The sequence below is a fragment of the Dasypus novemcinctus genome, chromosome 18, assembly GCF_030445035.2.
Source record: "Dasypus novemcinctus isolate mDasNov1 chromosome 18, mDasNov1.1.hap2, whole genome shotgun sequence".
NCBI classification, from domain to species: Eukaryota; Metazoa; Chordata; class Mammalia; order Cingulata; family Dasypodidae; genus Dasypus; species Dasypus novemcinctus.
The window spans coordinates 59,383,186-59,403,356 of NC_080690.1; the positions used below are offsets into that span (position 1 = coordinate 59,383,186).

The window sequence follows — 20,171 nt, forward strand, 5'->3', positions numbered from 1 at the left end:
GGTATATGCATGATGTATCTTGGCAAGGAGACTCAGAACACTAATAGGAAATGGAACTGGGTGCTAGGTAATAGGGAGTTAATTCATTTTGTCCCCTTGAACAGTTAAAACCCTAGTTGCTACACAACTTTTTTGGATGTAAGGCGACTGGTTTTTCTTTGCCCAGAGGTTGTTTGGAACTTCCCTTGGTGAACTAAAGTTTGTTCATCTGATAGATGCCAACTACCTCAGTCATCAACAATCTAAGTTTTAAAAAATTCTTCAGTTAATTCCTTTGGGATCAGGCTAAATTACAGCTCACTGATACAACAGAATATTCTGCAAGGGTAGGGGAAGAGGAAGTAGCATTACGTATGGCACAATACAGATCACTGTACAGACAGCATCAAGGGTTTCCTTTTTAAAAAAATCAGGTACTTTCTTGGCAGGTGCATGCCCCCACCCCATTTATTCCTCAAAAATTTTTTTTAACACATTCACATTGATTATCCAACTAGACTGGGCTTGCTTGGGCAGGCCTCCTAGATTTTCCTCAAAATCCAGCATCACTCCTGGTCTGCAGTCTTGGCGGAGGTTGTTTCCTTCCTCCTCACAGCAGGGTCTGCATCTCTAGCAGGCCTGGGGCACTGGGAGGGGTCCAGGGCTGTGCCTGGTCCTGCCTGCACTTCTAAGGACTGAGTGGGCAGGGGGGAAGCAGACACAGTGGAATCCCAGCATGTGCTATGTTTATTTTCCAAACAATTTTATTGAAATGTGCCAAGTGTACATGGGCAGCACAAATATATGAACAGGAAAAAAAAATCACATGTACAATAATCTTTAAAAAGTGAAGGTTAATCTTGGGAGATATCAGTTCCCCTCCCCCTCCCAACTTCCAGCATTTCCATTATGGTTAAGCCTCTAATAACCTAGCATTAAAAAAAAAAAGAATACAAGAACTTTTGAAAAACAAACAAACAAAAAACAGCATGAAGGAAAGAAAATTGTTTTCCTGCTCAGATGGAATTCTTCCTAGGCACCTAATTAGGAGGCGTGCTGAGCGGTGGAGAAACACAACTTCAGGGTGTAAGGGTATGGACCATCTGCGAGAGAGAGGAGAGAGGTTTGGCCAGGCCCATACTCCAAGACTGCCCCCCTCCCCGCCCCATTTCCCTTATTTAGGCACACATTCCCCATTTTCTACCATTCAAATGCCCAGGGCAATGGGATGGCCCCAGCAACTGAGCGAGCATATCTGAGCTACTGGCTACTGTACCTTCTTCATGGATACTGTATAGGCCAGCCTCTGACCGACACTGTTAGGGGGTTACTGGCAGCTTCTAATGCAGTGAACAGGTCAGCTCCCTGGAGGACAAGCCTGAGCAACTCACAATCCCAAGCTGGTAGAGTGGGTAGCAGCAAGCAGCTAGGCGGCCCTCCCATGGGGAGGATCAGGCTGCCTTTCCTGACGACCAGGTCCTGTCTGCCTATGTCAGCCAGTTAAGAAATCTCTGGGGCCCTATCTCAGTGGCAAGAAGGGCCCACTCTGGCCTGAAGCCAGCCAACTATTAGGCCACCAGAGGATAACACTCCAGGACACACAGATACTCACTTGGGTTTTTCATCTGGTAATGGTTCAGGAAGCCCAACGTCTCCAGGGCATCACTCTTGGATTCCCACTCCAGCAGCCCAGAAGAGCTGCGCTCACCTGATTGGAAAGCAAGGAGAAAAAGGCTCAGGCCAAAGTGAACAGTAGGTAGGGAGCTGCCCACCTACAGCCAAGGAATTTGGAGATGGCAGAAACAGTAGACTCACTTTTGCCTGAGAACACTTTCACAGAAGATGGCCGCTTCACTCCCAACTCATCACAGATCTGTAAAGGGCAGAAAACAGATTCAGAAACAAGTACTGCCACGTGCAAGAACTCAAGCAGACACACATCCTATGTGAGCATACTTATAATTTTCGTGAGTAAGCATGTCTAGCTTTTATCACATTTTCTAAGATCTCTGTGACACAAAGAAAGGCTTATAAACACCACTCTCATTATGTTGCCAAGGGCAATAGAGAAAACTTGGAAAATTTCCTATCTCCAGCAGCCATTTGGGTGTATATCAAGCACTAGGTAAACCTGTGCAGAACTGAATGGCAACATCTCAGCCCAGAGAAGGCCCACGCTACCAGTTGGGGTTCCTCCCTCATCCCTCAAGCTGCTCTAATTCTCTGACTGCGCCTATCAGGATCCTACGTGCTGATGTTATCTAGGCACCAAGGCAGGTATTCTGAGATTGACTTAATCACTGGGCCTGTAAGGAATCTTTCCCAGCAGATGAATTCTACTGTTGCTAGAAGATGCCTTTCTCACCCTGTCTAGACTGTGAGCTGGAACCTGGTATTCTGATCCCTGCCTGCTTTGTCACCAGCACCCAACCCAGGGCCTGGCAGAGCCAGAACTCAATTGATAATTATTGAAAAAGTAAATGAACGATCTACTATTGACAGTTGTGGTGAGGGACCAACTACCTAAAAAAGTACCACAGCACCTACCTCAAAGAAGTTCTCCTCAGTCACCTCCAGAGGGGCATTGAAGAAGTGTAGCACATTGCTGGGGTGCTGGATGCGGTTCTTGGCTGCCTGCTCTGGGGTGGAGAACCGATTGTTCCTCGAACCGTTGAAGTCTTTGTAACTACAGGACCCGTCCTCCAGCCCGTATGACTGACCGGGCATGATGGCTGGTTGCTTGGAGACACTAGGAGAAAAAAGGAGCCTTTGTCAGACCCAAAAGTTGGCCCCTAAGCCCTCGCTGTGGCCATTTCTGTCTGGTAGTGCTGAGCGTGCCTGAGAAGAGCACTGAGAACTACAGCAAAGCTGACCCACATTCTCCCACTGCCTCAGAGGAACCTGTGGGAACATACCCAGGCACCCCCTCACTGCCCCCTCCCCTTCTCTCCTCAGTCCCTCTCTAACCCTCCTCACACTGGAGACCGGAGCACCTACCAGACATTCAGCTTCTGCCCGAACATAAAGTTGTTGTTGAGGTGGGTGATGGCCCGGTCTACAGCATAGCCATCAGCCATCTCCACCATGGCGGCCCCTGGCTTGCTTTTCATGAATTTCACCTTGGGAGAGAGCATCCGGTAGCCACAGTGACTATTACCACCCAGTTGCCAAGCACCCTTTTCCAGCCCTTTCCAAGTTAACTAGAAACAACTCCTGCTGTGGATCTAGGATCCCCCATCCCATTTATCAACAAGACATCAGGAGGACCAGACAGGAATGTCTGGCTCAAAACAAGGGCTCAACCCACAATAGGCAGCAGACCCAGGCAGTTTTGCATAAGTGCAGGACAAGACTCAGGAAGAACAGAAAACAGCGTGTACAGCAGGAAAATAAAACAGCTGTTTTCAACATTCTGTCTGTAAGCACAGATACCGGATGAGTTAGTAAACCTTCATACTTCAAGTTCCTTACTTGTCTCATTAAGGATTACTGGGAAAATGAAGCAAGGTACTATATATAAATCACTTTTTAACAGTATCTAGTACATATGACAAAAAACACCCAACACATTTCAGGTACTACTGTCATATTAAGGGTCCAAGCCAGGTGCTACAAACTCAAAGGCTTTCAAGACCCAGGTAGGTGTGTTGTAAAAACCACCATGGTCTCTCACATGGTCAGCCAACTATTCCAGAAGGACCAGTGTTGCCAGATTATCTCAAGTTTTTCAGACGAAACCCTTTCACAATGATTTCTAACTTTAATGAGCAAATTTTAAGATATTTTAGAAATTTTTGTATTTATGAAGGTAAGTACTTTTATGATTTTGCCCTGGCTCTTTAATGGTGAAAACTCACAACAAAACACCCCCTTGGTCTGTAGCTGATAGCCAAGTTAATCGAGTTCCCCACTTTGGATGTACTTGCTCCTAGCCAAGATTCCTGCTCACAATGGCTCTCTCTCCCTCTTCACAGACTGGAAAACTATGAGGCCTGGGGCCTCCCTCAGATATCAACCTGCCTGCTATGTCTACAATGAAAGCAGTAGACCTAGCAAAAGCTCACCTTCTCCACATTGCCATACAAGCAGAAGACATTGAAGACTCGATCACAGTTCATCTTAGACTGATCCAAGCCATAGACCATGAGCACAGGGCTGTCAGCGTGGGGGCCATACTCAGGTGGTGGGGGAGGGGGTGGGGGGTGACCATATTGGGGGCCATAGCGGCTTGGGCCCCGGCGATGACCCCCTACTGGTGGGCCCATCCGTCTCCCTTCGTAGTGAGGTGGGGGGGGCCCATAGCCCTCATCATGGTAATGGCTGTGGTACCCACCGTGGGGCCCTCCTGGGGGGTGGGAAGGAAAGAGAGGGAGGCCGGGTGAGAATTTGCGCAGCGGGCGGCGGGCAGGGGCATGTGAGCCACGGGAGTCCACGGAGGGGAACCCCCTGCCCTCACCATATTCTGCGGGGTGGTCTCCCAGGAGAGGGGGCTGCCTCTGGCGTTTGTTGGGGTTGCTGCCAGGATCACCTGCAGACAGAGAAAACAGTTAGCGCCTAACTCAAAAGGGGGTGTCTCTCTCCCTCCTGGCTATAGAGGCTAGCCTCAGAGTCCCTCAGTTCTTCTGAGCCGTGCTGCAAACTCTCGTTCCTTGCAGGGCTGCTGGGGCCTCCTTCCTATGGCTGGGTCCAGGGAAGGGCACGAAGCCTTCAAACCTCAAGGCCAGAGCCCAATGTTCTTCCCCTGCCCACACTGAGATCTGGTTTCTTTTCTGTGAAGGATTAAGCTAAGTTCCAGGGTTCGCTCTATCTGCCTTGGTCCTGATGGGAAGCTGAGCTCTTGGGAACTTCCAGGTATTATAGAAACCTGACAAATACTCTGTGGGCCAAAAACAGCTTTTGAAAATATCTCCCAATGAATGAAGGGAGAGAAGGATAAGAATGAGAAATAACCCAGGGAAGGGCAAAGACCAAAGCTGGCCCTCCAAACCCCAAAGTTCTAGAAGCTCTAGGCCACACTCTTCCAGGCAACCTCTCTCAATCCTGGTCCCAGTCACCCTCCCGAACCATGTCTGACCCAAAGAGAGTAAGAGCTGACAACATCATGAGTAGGGTAACATCATGAAATCAGTTCAAACGAGCAACCGTGTGTACAAGGCATTGACATCTCAGACCCAGACAATGGCGCAGACCCACCTCCCAACCCCAGCTGCAGTTCAGAACCATTGCCATTCTCTGAGCGCTTGAGTGACATCACAGACATCACAGCTTCCGGAATTCCTCACAACAACCCTATGAGGTAGGTACTACTTTGATCCCATTTTACAGATAAGGAAAATGAGCAGTCAACTTTTAACTGAGCAACTTAAAAGACACTTTGGCCCAAAGTCACAGTGCAAGTTAGTGGTTGAGCTCAAATTTAAACCCAGGTCTGGCTGACTCCAAAAAGCCTTGGGCTCAAGATCACTGCCCTTTCCTGCCACCCAGCCTGGGTTTTATTTCAACCATCAGTCATTACAAAGATGGAAAAGGGCTACTTACAGCAGAAGTACAGAGTACAATGTCCATTTGTCACAAAAAACAAATCTGTATTTTCTCTTACCATTGGACGCTTCAACAGTGAGTTAGCACAGTTCTGAAAGATGGCGTCCCATCAAACATACACTGCGACCCTGCATCACATGGTTTTACAGTCATAAATACAAGTTACGGTACACATCCGCTACAAATTTTTTTTAAAGAATTCTTTTTAAAAGTCAATGTTTTGATTAAATCAAAATTGGCTCACAGATGTTCTGTCCTCAGAAGATACCAGAAAAGTGGAAAATAAAGGTGTATGAAGTGGGTAGTGTCCCTCCGTGTTGTCAGCTCCTCACATTTATGTGCTGCAGTGCGGTGGTGCGGTGCTTCTGGCTGTGTAGCGCTCCATGTGCGTGTCTCCTGGTTATGAAGTGTGCCAGTGGCCCCACTATGCCCGCGCTCTGGCCTCGGGAGCACGCCCAGTTACCCGCCAGCAGGTAACTGTGTGCCTCTGAGCTGTTTGGCTGTCTGGTTTTAGGTCTGTTTTGGTTTTTTGATTTTTTTTGTTGTTGCTGTTGTGGTTTAAGTTTTTTTTTTTTTGGTTTCTGATCTCCAGTTGGTGCAGATTATGTTGGCAGCCGGTGACTGCAGAAAAAATAAAAATATCAAAACAGAAAAGAAGGCCCTCCCCAAACCAAAGGACTTAAAAAAAACAAAAACAAAAACAAAAAAACACCCATATGGCGAGGAATGGAGAGAGGATCCTATTGTCTTGGAGGCCCATGGAATCTACTTCAGTCTATGAAACGTTCTCCGAAAAGAGCACCGCTGGCTGGCTGGGAGAGCTCTGTTCTCTGTGTTTCCTACTTCTGTGTACATTCTCGGGTTCAAGTTTGCTTGGATTTTGACTTTTTTAATGTTTAATAAAAAAGCAGTGTCTGCTGCCATGTTGCGTCTCTTTCTCTCTTTGTCTCTGTCTGCCTCTGTGCTTGTAGCTGTTCCTTGGAGCGCGGTGTGGTGTTCTTGATGTAGTGAGCTCAAGTCTGCGGCTGTTTCTGGGGACGTGGTGGAGGCTGCATGTTCTGTTCTCTCCAGGAAGAGCTAGTGGTTTTCTACCCTGTGTGTTGGTGAGCAATGTGCAGAGGCAGAGCCGCTGAAGTATGGTTCCTGAGGGAGTGGCGAAGCACAGCCCTCACTCCAGGTTACCTCATCAGCTCTTGTTCTTTGGCCCCCAGCCCTGGGGCGGCCAAAGCTGCGAGGCATCAAAACCAATGTACAGCCAGCCCCTGCCACTAGCCCCTGCCGGTCTGCACATCTTCTACTTATGTTCCTTGGAGAAGAAATGGTTGGTTGCCATGTTTCTGTTAGCAGTCATGTAATGCCATTGCCCGCTCTGGTACATTCATTCGGTCACCAATTTGCCCAAGACATTTGGAGGGGGCAGCTGAGCCCACAGGGCCCACCGTGGGTCCTGGGGAGTCTAGCCCACCCCACCACTGCTTCCCAGCTGCAAGGACAAGCAAGATAGGCCTGTCTAGGAATGGGGGCCTCTGGCGTCCCAAGACCTGTGCGATGTCAGCAACCAGCCTCCTCCCTCAGCCCATGGCCTAGTCCGACATATCAGACCAAGAGACACACAGAGGGATGGTCCTGCTGAGGGGGTGCCACTCTTTTTCAAAGGCAATCCTCCACCTCTCCCTATCAAAGACAAGCCATCTTTGACAGATCCTAGGAAAGGGATTGTCCATTTGGGCCCTCTGCAGAGATGTTGAGTCTCCTCTGCCAGTGAGGTGAGATGTGTCCGCCCTGCTCAATCCAGGGTGTCCCATGTTCATAAGGTCAACTTGTTTGAAGGCTCTGCTGCCAAGAGCATGGAGAACCTTCATCACCTCCCCAATCTCTTGGCCCCACAATCAGACCCTCAACAACAGAGAGCGAAAGGACCATTCCTAAGCCAGCAAGAATGCAGAGTCAGTGACCCTAGCCAGGCTCTTAGAAGGAAGCAGCAGAATCCAGGTGGGGGCTGCTACTGGGTTAAGAGCCATCACTCTGCCTTCATCCCAGTGGCCTTGGCTCCCCATCTTCTGTTCCAAACCTCTGCCTTAATTCTGCACCCTCAGCCACATCAAAGGGTTCCAAGAAGCAGAGGCCTCTTGTTTACCCTTCTCCCACTGGGGTGTGCTTTTCTAGACTGTCTGACCCCCAAGGCCCACCCATGTCCACAGGGAGCCCAATGGCATTACATAACCCTGAGCCCAGGTCTATCAAGTGCGCTAGTCAAGTGAAGGCAAGGCGGGTGTGTTTAGAACAAAGTGGCCGTTAGGATTACCTTGTCCACTGAGGTTGGGGTTTGTGTAGTCCCAAGTATCCTGATCATTTTTGAACACATTCAGGCGTGTAGGCTGCAGTGACAAGAAAACAAAGCTTAAGATCAGCCATGGCCTAGCTCATCCAGAGTTGACAAGGGCAGTCACTTTCAAGACTTACCTTCGCATATTCAATCTTCAGAGTACAACAGCCAGAGTAAATATCAGCCCCATTGAGGGAGGCCTTGGCCCGCTGGGCACTCTGCACAGAATCAAATGTAAGCGAAATTAAGGAAAGTCTTGATACAGGAGCTCTTTGGGAAGGACTTTGAGTTGTCCCAGAAAGAGATCAAGTTAGGTTGGTATCCAAAGACTGGTGCATGTTTAACTCTGGGGTCAGTTCACTGCCCTTTATCAACAGTCTCAGGGGGAAAACAAATCTGGAGGTGAATGGAGCGTTGCCCGGGGTGAAAAGTCATTGGAGTTATCCAACTGCCCTCCCACCCCATCCCACTGACTCAGAGGTGCTGCTGGCAGCTAATTCCTCTGCCACCAATTCCAGGCCAAATCATCTTTTGACCAACCCTCTACCTCTCACTGCTGCCATTTGACTAAGTCTAACCACTTCAGTGCAACTTCATCAATCTCTATGATTATAAGCTCTGCCTGAAAATTCTACCATGGACTCCCCAAAGCCCCAAGCCAAGCCTCAAGTTAACAGAATGCCCTGTTAACTACTACCAATGTTTATCACAACCCTCTCCCCCTTGCCAGTTACTCTTCAGGCCCTCATCTTTTGGTTTGTGCAACAGTAAGCTCATTCCCACCTTAGAGCCTATGCAGAGGCTATTCCCTCTACTACCCTCTATGACCTTCTGTAAACAGAACATCACCTTCTCAGAGACTTTTCCAGATGCCCTTTCACATTCCTTACCCCTTACATCTCACAGTACTTTTAAAATTACAGCTCTAGTCTCTAAGTCCAATTACTTGTTTTTAACTATCTCTCCCATCAAACCATGGGCTCTACGTAGGAATCTGGCACATGCAGGCATCTAGCACATTCAAGGGAGAGATGCTGGTTGAAAAAATGGACCCCTGACAATCCCTGTGAGAATTCCCATCCCAAGGAAGACTTGTTTCCTAGTAAAGGATATTCCACCATGGCCTGGACTCCATTCTTCCGGAAAATGACAATTCTCTGGACAGGGCCACAAGGGTTACAGATAGTGTAAAGAACATCCTGTAAAAGCGAAAACAGGCAAGATGAAGGGGTGCTGGCAAGGCAGTCTGACTCAGGGGAGGGGACAGGGAGGAAGGGAGGGGACCTCACAGAGTCAGCCTAAAGAATAGCTACTGGTACACACCGTGGTAATGGAATAGATGGGGTTCAGAATGGTAAAGAGAAGCACACTGTTGACGCTCCGGGAGTCATCCGAGTCCCCAGGACGGGAGATCTTCTGGCTGGTAGAGTAATTGACAAAAGCTGGGTGACCAGCGATGTAGATTTGGTTGTCAGCTGCGTAGTTCACTGCGTTGCAAGCCCCCAACACATCTTCAAATTCCACCAGTGCCTGTCTCTTTTTAGGCATTACCACCACATAGCTGGCAAAGGAAAAACAGGTTTCAATCTTCTCAAGAGAATGGAGATAAAAGAAGGAAGATGCCCTCCAATTTTCTGTGAACTGACTCCATGGTTTCCTGACATGAATGCTCCATGCCACGAAGGTGCAACAGGCCAAAGAGGTGGAGCTTAAGTCAATGCCTCCTTTGGGAAACCTTCTGACTGGTCCTCACCTAAGTAAGAACTCTCCCACAGACTTTTAGGCTTTCCCTATCAAAGTGCTCATCACTCTGGGTAGACAAGTGTCTTGGAGGAATACCGGACATTTTTGGGCACCCGTTTCCAGTACCTAACACGTGCTACATACTTAATACTTGACGACCGGAAATTACAAGGCAGAAGCAGAAAATAGGCCAGAAGAAAAGACAGAATTTGCTATGCTCTGACTCAATGGCTAACCCCAAGATTAGAGGAGTGCCAGGACCTATCCAAAGGACTCCCGCTCAGAATGGGAAGTTCCTACTTCCAACGAGAAACCAAGAGTCGACTTCACTGGAGACTCTACCCATGGCCTCTGAGCCCAGTACCTGATGGGTCCAAACTCCTGCAAGGCCTCCACAAGGTCAGCTTCCACCACACCGTCAATCAAGCCCCTGATGTGGACAACTGGGGAAGCAGGGGTCTTGTGCGGGTCATCGTAGTTCTCCTGAGCAAAAAAAAAACAGAAACAAGGTTTTCATTTTCTGAACAGAACACTGGCTGACTAGCCTCTATCCTGTTGGGGACCCAGTTAAATTAAGACAGTTGAGTGTCACCCAGGAAGGACTCAGGGCAGATGACAAGTAGCAATTCAAATCAATCACCCCAAAAGGATTCTGAACCAGCAGAGCAGAGGTCCTGAGTGGGGAGCCACTTGCCCATTTGTGCTTGCTTTAGATTCTAAGGCATTAGATTCTAAGGCAGGGAGAATGGAGGACCAGACAAGTCCCAAATCTTATATTCCTCCAGGGGCCTGCCTCTCTTCCCAATGCTCTTGCAATCAAAGAAATATGGGAAAATAGAGTGGCTTGGAAAAGGGACACCATTGGTAGGAAGGGCCTAGCAAACAATGGTCTGCTGCAGTCTGAATCAGGACTTCCCCTTTGCACCTGCCCTAGCTTCTCTACCCATTCTCTAGATGAGGAAGCTACTACCATCACTATCTATCAGTACTATTCCCTACGCCCAGCTCCAGTTAGGGTTATCCAACATGTGCCTGAGCAACCAAGCCTGTCTCAGCCACTCCTAGCCTTTACTACCTCTCCCCACCAAGGTGTGCTTTGAAAAGTAGCCAGACTAAGGGAAAACAAGGTGAGGAAGGTCTTCCAGAAAAAAAGAGAAACTTCTGACCCAAATTACTAAGAACCAAGACAGAGGCCTTCCCAGGGGAACTATCCTTTCCACCATCGCAGATAGAAGCCCCTGGGTAAACAGGAGAAAATTAACTTTCTCCTCTACCTCTCCTAGGCTCCAGGCCCAGTCTCCCATCCAGAGAGCCACCAGGAAGTGGAAGCCCATAGAACAGGGGCAGATTTGGATTCTATTTCAGGAATGAATCACAGAAGCCACAGGAAACACAATGGCCTGGTGGTTACCAGCTCAGCTGTCTGGAGTTGCCCAGTCCTGAGTTCTAACCCCAGTCCTGACCCTTTCTAGCTATATGACCTAAGCTCCTTTCTTCCGTTGTAAATCAGGAATCCTCCTTACCTCAGAGAAAGATTTTTAATTCAATTAAGAGATCTTTAAAATGTAAACAACCGGGAGTAGAGATGGCCCAAGCCATTGGCGCCTCCCTCGCACATGGGAGGTCCCGGCTTTGGTTCCCGGTCCTCCTACTAAGATGCACATAGTGGACAGACACAGAACAGGGGCTGGGGACATGGGACCTTAAATCTTAAGGGGAAAAAAAAAAAAAAACAACAAAGCCTGGTGTGAATCAAAATGTCCCTAAATCATAGTAATGGATTGCCACTAAACCTGAAAAACCTTAAAGTAGCTGAAGAGGAGAGGACTTTAAGAACTTGAAAGGAGGAGTTCCCAGACTAGAGGCTGAGCCACTTCCACCAACCAACTCTACCACTCCCAGCTTTTTTCTTTCTAAATTTCTACTGTGGTAAAATATAAACGTGATTATTTTTCACTTCAACCACTTTCATATATATACAATTTGGAGTGCACCCAGCTTCTTAACCTAGAGTATGAGGGTCCCTGAACCCCCTGAAATGTAACCTCGCCTCAACTCCCAAATGGTAAAAGACTAGGGACCATAGTTTGTCCCACTGCTGGAGAATATCTTCAAACAAATCATTTTCTGCATCCAGACTTGCCGTGACAATACAGAGATTAAATCTTGACCGGAAGGAATTGTCTTCTCAGGCGCCCACCAGGCCACAGCCCACTCCTTCCCGCTCACGAGGTGCACCCCTCTAACCGCCCACGAGGCTTAGCAGGAGTAGGGCGCCTGCGCACAAGGGCCAGTGAACAAGATAAAGAAAAAAAAAAAAACTGGCCCAGCCGCGTGTCCAGACCCTACACGCTGGGCCGCGGCGCCTGCGCAGTTACCCCATCCGCAGAGCCAGACGCCTCCTCCGCACCCCCCTCCACGCTCAGGGTTGCGCGCAGGCGCAAACGCCTGTCCTCGCGCCAACCCCGCCGTTTGCCCAACGCCTGCCCCTCCCCCACTCCCGCCCCGTCAACGGCGCGAGAGCCTGGGCGCTTGCGCAGAAGATTCCCCCCAAAATGAATACCCCCAAAGTGGGGAATTTTCTCTCCCGTGCTGGTCGCCCCCGGCGCCTAGGGCCCTGGCCTCACCCCGCCGCCGCCGCCCGCTGCCCCAGCTCCGCCACCGCCACCGCCACCGCCTCCGTGCTGGTCGCCGGCGTTGTCAGTCTTGAGCCGCTTAGGGGCCCGGCCGCCCTCACTGCCGCCGCCGTAGTAGCGGCCTCCGCCGCCTCCGCCGCCTGCCGCCGCCATCTTCACCATCGCTCCCGCCCGCCGCCGCTGCTCGTCCGGCTGCTGCCTCTGCTCCAGTCGCCGCCGCCGCTTCTCCGCCCGGGGCAGCAGCCTCCGCGACATGGCGGCACAGAACCCGCCTCCCCCCGCCTCTCATTGGGGGAGGGACATGCCCGTCACACACCGCCCCCACCCGATAGGGGGAGCCACTCGTCCCGCCGCGGGGGGAGGGGAAGCCTCCCCACGCTTTGCGTGCCTATTGGGTACTTCCCACGCCGTTCTGCAGTAGGGCCCGCCCTCATTTGTCTGGGACACTTCTTATAGGCGAGTCCTTTCTGCCAGTCATGTGTTCAACCCCGCCGCCTTAAAATAAACTCGAATTTGATAGGTCCAATTTCTAGCACTAGACTCCCAGGCTGTCCTCCCAGGGAGCATCTGATAGGCACGACGCTCCCCAAGACCTCCCTGGTTAGGTCCGCCTACTTCCCCCTTTCATTGGGTTACTGACTAATCCATCAAACCGAATTCTTTCACATTCAGTACCGTCGACTGCCTTTCTACGCCACTCCGCAAAGAGACAAGAAAGGTCCTCCCTTTTGCTTCTTTCTAATGGTTACTCTTCTGTGTCTGTCTTCTGCGTCTCCACCTGATTGGCCAATGAGGAGTGGACCGCCTCCTCTGACCAGATGGCAGGACTACTAATGGCTTCCGATTGCGTGTACTAAAGGGGAGTCCCCCAGGCGGGTAGGTGGTCTTTGGCAAAGTCTAGAAAGGATCGGAAGCGAGAACGCATGCGCGAACTTACTTGTCGCTGCCTCCGGAGATAGGGCCGCCCTCTAGGGGACGAAGGCCTGGCGTACAGAAATATTTATTGAGTGCCTGCTGTATGCTGAGCCGGGAGCAAGCCCGCCCCATCACTGTATCCTATTCCTCTCCACCTCTACTCTTCACAATGCCAGAATAATTTTTTTTAAACCCAAATTTGACCCTATCCCTCAAGTTTAAAGCCATTCGCGGCTGCTGACCGTCTTCGGACCCTGTCCAGTTTGTCCACCTCTAAATTCAGCCACAGTCGTTCTGTTCGCAGAAGGGGAGGGCTGTTTACCCGGGCGGGGTTTTCCACATGGAACACTTTCCCCACCACCACCCCGGCCGGAACGAAGGGCTAAATCCTCTGGTCCTGTGGTCTCAGCTCACAGGTCCCCTCCTCTGAAAAGCTTCCTCGCGCCTACAGTCCAGACTCCTGGGCTTCCTCCAAGGTCACCCCTGGTCACTCTGAGCGGCGGGCTTTCACGTGACTGTCCTGACCATGATTGTCTCTTCCCTTTCTCTGGAAGCCTGTGTGGGAAAAGAGGTGGGGTTCCCTGCCTCGGCCTTATCTGAGGGTGACCCTGGCACGGTACGAGCGCTCTGAAAGGGGAGGCGTTACAGTGCTCTAAGCGTCCGTCCGAGGACAGCCTGGCAGAGAACGTCCTCCCTCAAAGAGTCACGAGGGCCCAACGAGCGACTGCCCTAGGGGAAGGCCGCCGTAGGTCCTGCGGGAGGGGGGCGCGGAGGCGGACCTGGGACCCCATGCCAAGGGCTGCCTGCTGGGGGAGGGGCCTCCACTTAGAAAGTCCTGGGAAATGCGGGGACACCCCCAAAGGTCCTCTGGGAGTTCCCGAAAGCAGGGTCCTCGGGAAACCGTTTTGAAATGAGGTCAACGGCACTAAAAGACAGGGACAAGCCACGAGGGCCTGTAGTTTAGAGACGAGCGCCTCAGGAGGGCCAACGAGGACCGCAGCCACTGCCACCCCCATGGTGAGGGGCCCAAAGGGCGGGCGGGACGGAAAGGCGGGGCGGCGCGACGCCGCGAGCACGTGATCTCAGCGGCGGGCGGGCGGGGCGGGTCCCCCGAAGGGCGGGGTCGCGAGATCCCGACGTCAGAGGAATGCGGGTGGGGGGAGGGGAAAGAGGGGCCCCGCCCCGCCCCCGCGCCGGGCCCGGACGCCCCTCGCGCGGGCGTGCGCGGCCCGGGCCCGCGGCGCCGTCTCTCGCGCGCAGCCCCGGAGGGCGGCCCCGCGGCCCCGCCGCCCGCGCCCCGGGCCGCCGCCCCTCCCCCACCCGTCCGCGGGCGGCGGCCGCGGGCCCCGGGAGGCGCCTCCCGCCCGCGGCGCCGCGCCCTCCCCGGCCCCGCGCCCCCAGCCCCTACCAGCTCGGCGGCGAGCCTGGCCGGCCGTCCCGGGTCGGACTGGGAGCAGACGCTGGGAAGTTTTGGGGCAGGGAGGGGCGGGCCTTAAAGGGACCGCGGCTGCTTTTCAGCCCGCGGGCGAGAAACGTGTGCGGTGCGGGGAGGGGAGTGGTGGAGACCGAAAGTTGCGCGGCGATTGCCTGGAGGCAGCAACGCCTGGAGGGAATGGGAGGGCCGAGGAGCGGCCGCGTTCGCGCTCCCCGTCTTTTTTCTCCCCGAACCCATCCTCTCCCCGCCTCCTCGCGCCTTAAAAGCCTCGTCGGAAAGTCGTGAACTTGGGGATTCACGCGGTGGTTTCTCTGGCTCAGCCAACTTGGTTGGGGCAAATGTTGGGAAGTCCATGGTGTAGATGGGGGCACTGGGGCGCAGGGGACTCACCGACCAACCCGAGGTCCCACCGCTGCTGGTCAGTGGGCTTGGCGCGAATTGTCTGCTCTCAAGCGCTCCACTGCAGGGCCTGTTAGGGTTAAGGTTGCGGAGCGGCAGTGTGGACGAGGTTAAGGGCCAGGGCTCTGGAGTCGGACTGCCTGAGTTCCAAACGGAGTCTGCATCTAGTAGCTCTGTGGCCTTGGGAAAGTGATTTAGCTTTTCTGGGCCTCCGTTCCCTGTTCTCTCGTCCACAAGGGGTGTGGCAGTAGCACTTGAGGCAGAAGGTTGTCCTGAAAGGTGCCTAGAAGGCCTGGGACAGGGAGGGACCTCGGAGGCCTGTCCGGATTCCAAATGAGCCCCAAGTGGACAGACCAAAGTCACCACCCCTGGAAGAGCAAGTCTCTCACCTGCTTAACACCCCATGAGCTGTGATCCGGCCCCTGGAAACTTAGGCCTTCCCCTTTCCAGCTGTTCTGGACTTCACCGACCCAGCTTTCTGTTCATCAAAGCCCACAGTTCACGTCAGCTTCAGGGCCTTTGCACTGGCTGTTTTTCCGCCTAGAATTTCTTGCCTCAGGTCTTTACTCATCCTACAGACCTTGGCTGAACCTACTTAATCCCCATACACAGCTGTGAACATAGTTGCCTGTCGCCTCTTACTGCTGTGTGAAAATACCTGGTTTATTTGTTTAATATATGTCGTTTCACTAGAACCGGGACTCTTTGAGGACTGGAAGTGGGCCTGCCCAGTGGTCATTCATTCTACTGGTGTTTACTAAGCAAACATTATTTGGAGCACTTGGGATAAAATGGTGATGACCAAGACACCTAAAATTTCTTCCCCTCCGGTGGTGACATTTTACATGGACAATGAACAAGATAAATAAACTACATGTGGTGACTAAGAGGAGAAAAATCAAACAATGAAGAAGGATGGGGTGTGTATGAGGACATTGCTCAGGGGGAGTTTGAGCATTGCTCAAGCCACTGAGCAGCTGCTTCCCACATGGGAGGTTCCAGATTCAGTTCCTGGTGCCTCCTAAAAGCAAAATAAAACAAAAAACAAACAAGCAAACAAATGAAATAACCAACTCGGGAGCTGATGAGGCTCAGTGGTTGAGCACCGGCTTCCCACATACAAGGTCCAGGGTTCAATCCCCAGGCCTGGTACCTCACACACACAAAATGGGTGGTCAGGGAAGGGCTCCCTGAGAATGTGACATCTGCACAAAGACCTGAAGGAGGGAGTGAAGGGGGGAGCCATGTGGCTACTGGGGGAAGAGCATTCCAAGCAGAGGGAACAGTCACTACAAAGTCCCTGAGACACAAATGTGCCTGGTGTGTTCCAGAAATAGTGAGGAGGCCTGTGTGGATGGAGCAGGGTGAGGAAGGGAGCAAGCGGTGAGAGAGGTCAGAGAGGCGACAGGCAGACTGAAGCCACAGTGAGGGTGAGAGCAGAGGAGGGCCCTGATCCGACTCAGGTGTTCACAGGATCGCTGTGACGGCGTGTGGGGACAGACAGCAGGTAGGACAGCAAGACAGTGAGGAGGCTGCCTCACAGGACAGGCGGGAGAAGAGAGTGGTGGGGCCAGGGTGGAGGGCACGGAAGCAAGTTCTGGATTGACTTTGAAAGTCGAGCCCACACGATCAGCTCAAAACGCCCCCACAACCTCTCCTGCAGGGCTCTTAGTGGTGGCCAAAGTCCCCAGCTCCTTCTGGGGCTCTCTCCACTAGGAGATGCTGCAAGTATGAGGAGAACCCTCACACTCCCTGGGCCCTCCCAGGACCAGCTATCCACATCAGTGACCGTGGGGCCTGTGCATAATGGCCCTCACACACCCTCAGCAACCCGTCCCTCTCCTCTGGGGGCTCCTCTGGCCTGCACATTTAAAAAAAAAAAAAAAACAAGTTTTTTTTTTCATCTAAAATGTTTTAACGCACCAACAATGGTGCAAACATCAAACTGTCTCAGGTAGTTTGCAGCTAAGTCTCCCTCCTCCCTCATGCCAGTTTATATACCAAAACATTGTTTTAAAATTATAAAATACCCAGCAACTCACCACCTAGCTTAACAAATAAAACATTCGCGGCTCTTTTGAAGTCCTCTCCATGCCCCTCCCGAATCACATCACCCTCTCTGCTCTCAGAGAAAACCATGATCCCGAATTGTGTCTTAATAATAGCCTGGCTTTTCTTTATGATTATTAGTATCCTAAAACAAACTATTGTTCCATTTGTCCTGTTTGAGGCCTCGATAAAAATAGAACCATGTCATCTGTACTGTAAGTTTTGTGATTCATTTGTGATGGTTAGAACATCTCTAGTTCACTCATCGTCACTGCTGTCTAATAATCCATGGCATGTATGTACCACAATTTATTCCTTCTATTGATGGCAGCCATTTGGGCTTTTCCTAATCATTTGGTAATACGAAAAAGTGCTCCTTTGACCATTCCTAGTAAAGTTTTCTGGTGCACGTGTGAGTGTCCAAGCACGTACCTGGTTGTAGAATTGCTGGGCTGTGTGCACCTCTTCAACATCACCAGGTCATGCCAAATTGTTTTCCAAAGTATCTGTGTGTTTGATCCCATCAGCAGTGTATGAGAGGGTCTTGGTTTTTAAATGTCTGAATAGTTTCCCATTAGATGTCCCACAATCTTTTTCTTTTAATGTCTAGTTTTTAAATGTCTGAATAGTTTCCCATTAGATGGATGTCCCATAATCTTTTCTTTTTAAAGATTATTTATTTATCCCCCCCGCCCCTTATTTGTGCTCGCTGTCTGCTCTCTGTGTCCATTCACTGTATGCTCGTCTTCTCTTTAGGAGGCACCAGGAACCATACCTGAGAGCCCCCATGTGGGAGAGAGGCATTCAGTCGTTTGAGCCACCTCAGCTTCCTGCTTTGTTGTGCCTCTCATTGTCTTTCCTCTTTGTGTCTCCTTGTTGCATCATCTTGTTACATCAGCTTGCTGACTTGCTTCGTCTTCTCCAGGAGGCATTGCGAACCAAACCCGTGACCTCCCATGCAGGAGCCCAATTGCTTGAGCCACATCGGCTTCCCACATAATCTATCTTGTGGGTGGCGTTGAGGTTGTTCCTAGGCTTTGGCTGTTATAAACAGGGCCACAATGACCAACCTGGTACCTACATCACTTTCCACATTTGTCAACGTATCTGTAGGATGAGTACCTAAAAATGGTATTTCAAAGAGTAAGTGAATTTTATTTCATTGATTGTTATTCATCATTCTGTTTCTTATTTCCTTCTTTCTTTGGATTTATTCTTCTCTTCTTTTTGAAAACTTCAATTTGGATAGACTCATCAGTTCAAACCTTTCCTTCATTCCAGTATAAGCATTGGAGGCTATAAATTTCCTTCTGTGTCAAGTTAGTGTCATTCTACAGATTTAAATGTTTTGTAATTTCCATTGTAATTCCTTCCAAACAGATAAGGGTTTTTTAATTATCTTTTTCTTGTTCATTGCCAAAATAATTGCAAATTTGTATATTTTGCATTTCTTTCACCAAATCACCCTCAATATGCAGCAGTAACAATTTGACTTCCCAGCATTAATATATAAAAATAGCAGTTTCCCTACAATTTTAAAAATACTGTGAAATGTTTTACACTTGTTACTGTAAGGGGTAAAAATTGTTGGTTTTTTTGTATTTAAAGATTTATTTATTTATTCCCCCTTCCCCTCCTCCCACCCTGCTGTTTTTGCTGTCTGTGTTGTTTTCTTTTCTCATTTTTTCTCCTCTAGGATTCACCGGGATTTGACCCTGGAGACCTCTGATGGGGAGAGAGGTTCCCTGTCAATTGTGCCACCTCAGTTCCTGATTTCTGCTGTGCTTCACCTTGACTCTCCTTGTCTCTCTTTTGATGTGTCATCATCTTGCTGCGTGACTCACTTGCACAGGGCACTGGCTCACCACACGGGCACTTGGGCGGGTACTCGTGTAGGCACTTGTATGGGCACTGGCTCACCAAGCAGGCATGTTTTCTCTTCTTCTTTTTCATCAGGAGGCCCCAGGGATCAAACCCAGGTCCTCCCACATGGTAGGCGGAAGCTCTATCACTTGAGCCACATACGCTTCCCTAAAATTGGTTTTAATTCACATTTACCTTATATTTACTTATTGAAAGCAGGCCTGGCACGTGTGTGTGTGTGTGTAGGTATGAGTGTGTTTATATATTTACATGCCATGGAAATAACTGGAGAAGAAAACATTTCAGCCAGAGGAAACAGTAAATGCAAAAGCACAGAAGTGAGAACGAAGGGAGGCCAGTGGCTGGACAGAACAACCGACAGGTGAGTGAGAAGCTACAAGTTCCGAGAGGTGACGGGGGCAAGTCGTGTGGGCCCTTGTGGAATGCCGTAAAGATGAAGACTTCGCTTTTTCTGGAGTGGAATAGAGACCATGCGTTCCAGCCCATCTCCCGAAGGACACGGGTCAGGGCAACCGCAAGACCAAAGAACGCACCAGGCACTAAATCAGACGTGAGTTTTATAGGGACTTACAGACAGGAGAGGATCTCTGGAGAATGAAAGTAGCACTCCACAAAGAGGTGAGAACAGGAGGGGCAATATACGGGGCCTCAGAACAAAGATACTCCACAGAGGATGAGAATAGCGTTTCAGCAAGAGTTACCAATGGTGTCTGGTGATGTTATGCCAGGAAGGGAACATACAGCCTTGAGAAGATTCGAGTTTACAGAGCTATCTGTACAATCTTTTCCTCTGCGGAGGCTCGTTACTTTTTAAAATTAGTGAATATCCGTGTCATACAGGCAACTCCGTGCTTTCCGAGCCTTGGGCTGCCACGATCCACACCCACGTGACAGCCAGCCTAACCATAGCACGCTGCATCCACATGCCACGGCAACACTATATCAGACAAGAGAACAACAGAAGTCCTCCACTAAAAGCTGGTGGACCCCTGAAGACAGGTCGCCAGGGCCAGGAAAGGGAATTAGACCAGTCAGATAGGGAGTCAGTTGCTAATTTATCAATGTGCTGTATGCACTCTTGCGTATGATTTAGAGCTTGTGAAACATTGGGAGTGAACAGGAATACATTCCTAATTTTGAACATTAATGAGGGCACAGGTCCACCTTGTGCTGCAGTAAGAATATTTAAAGCCATTCTAAACCATCATATGCAGCATGTCCCATTAAAGGTTTAGACTTATTCACTTGCTCCTCTTTTTTTTCA

At 50.5% G+C, this 20,171-nt stretch overlaps 1 protein-coding gene across 3 annotated transcripts; it reads right to left on the minus strand.

Moving 5' to 3' along the window:
• Window positions 1-721: 721 nt before the first annotated feature.
• On the minus strand, window positions 722-14,569 carry HNRNPL (heterogeneous nuclear ribonucleoprotein L). 3 transcript variants are annotated; one of them, XM_071209252.1, is made up of 14 exons: window positions 14,549-14,569; window positions 12,217-13,695; window positions 9,954-10,072; window positions 9,170-9,407; window positions 8,960-9,045; window positions 7,984-8,080; window positions 7,826-7,898; window positions 4,436-4,507; window positions 4,044-4,324; window positions 2,977-3,098; window positions 2,527-2,728; window positions 1,795-1,852; window positions 1,592-1,687; window positions 722-1,082 (listed from the first exon to the last, which is right to left on the minus strand). In XM_071209252.1, exons 2-14 carry the CDS (start codon window positions 12,478-12,480, stop codon window positions 1,024-1,026), a joined length of 1,767 nt encoding a protein of 588 aa, XP_071065353.1. In that variant the 5' UTR covers window positions 12,481-13,695; window positions 14,549-14,569; the 3' UTR covers window positions 722-1,023. The 3 variants fall into 3 exon arrangements, with proteins under 3 accessions (XP_071065353.1, XP_058136192.1, XP_071065352.1); XM_058280209.2 differs by lacking the exon at window positions 14,549-14,569 and having other exon boundaries at window positions 7,984-8,078; window positions 8,958-9,045; window positions 12,217-12,528; XM_071209251.1 differs by lacking the exon at window positions 14,549-14,569 and having other exon boundaries at window positions 4,044-4,507; window positions 12,217-13,190.
• Window positions 14,570-20,171: the final 5,602 nt, after the last annotated feature.

What these genes read in the sequence shown, in the direction of transcription:
- HNRNPL (XM_071209251.1), bottom strand. Translation starts at nt 12,480, where the DNA reads ATGTCGCGGAGGCTGCTGCCCCGGGCGGAGAAGCGGCGGCGGCGACTG. An exon ending in CAGCGGGCGGCGGCGGCGGG is followed by an intron (nt 10,073 to 12,216) that starts GTGAGGCCAGGG and finishes TTTTTTGCTCAG; the next exon opens with GAGAACTACGATGACCCGCA. An exon ending in CAGGAGTTTGGACCCATCAG is followed by an intron (nt 9,408 to 9,953) that starts GTACTGGGCTCA and finishes TTCCTTTGCCAG; the next exon opens with CTATGTGGTGGTAATGCCTA.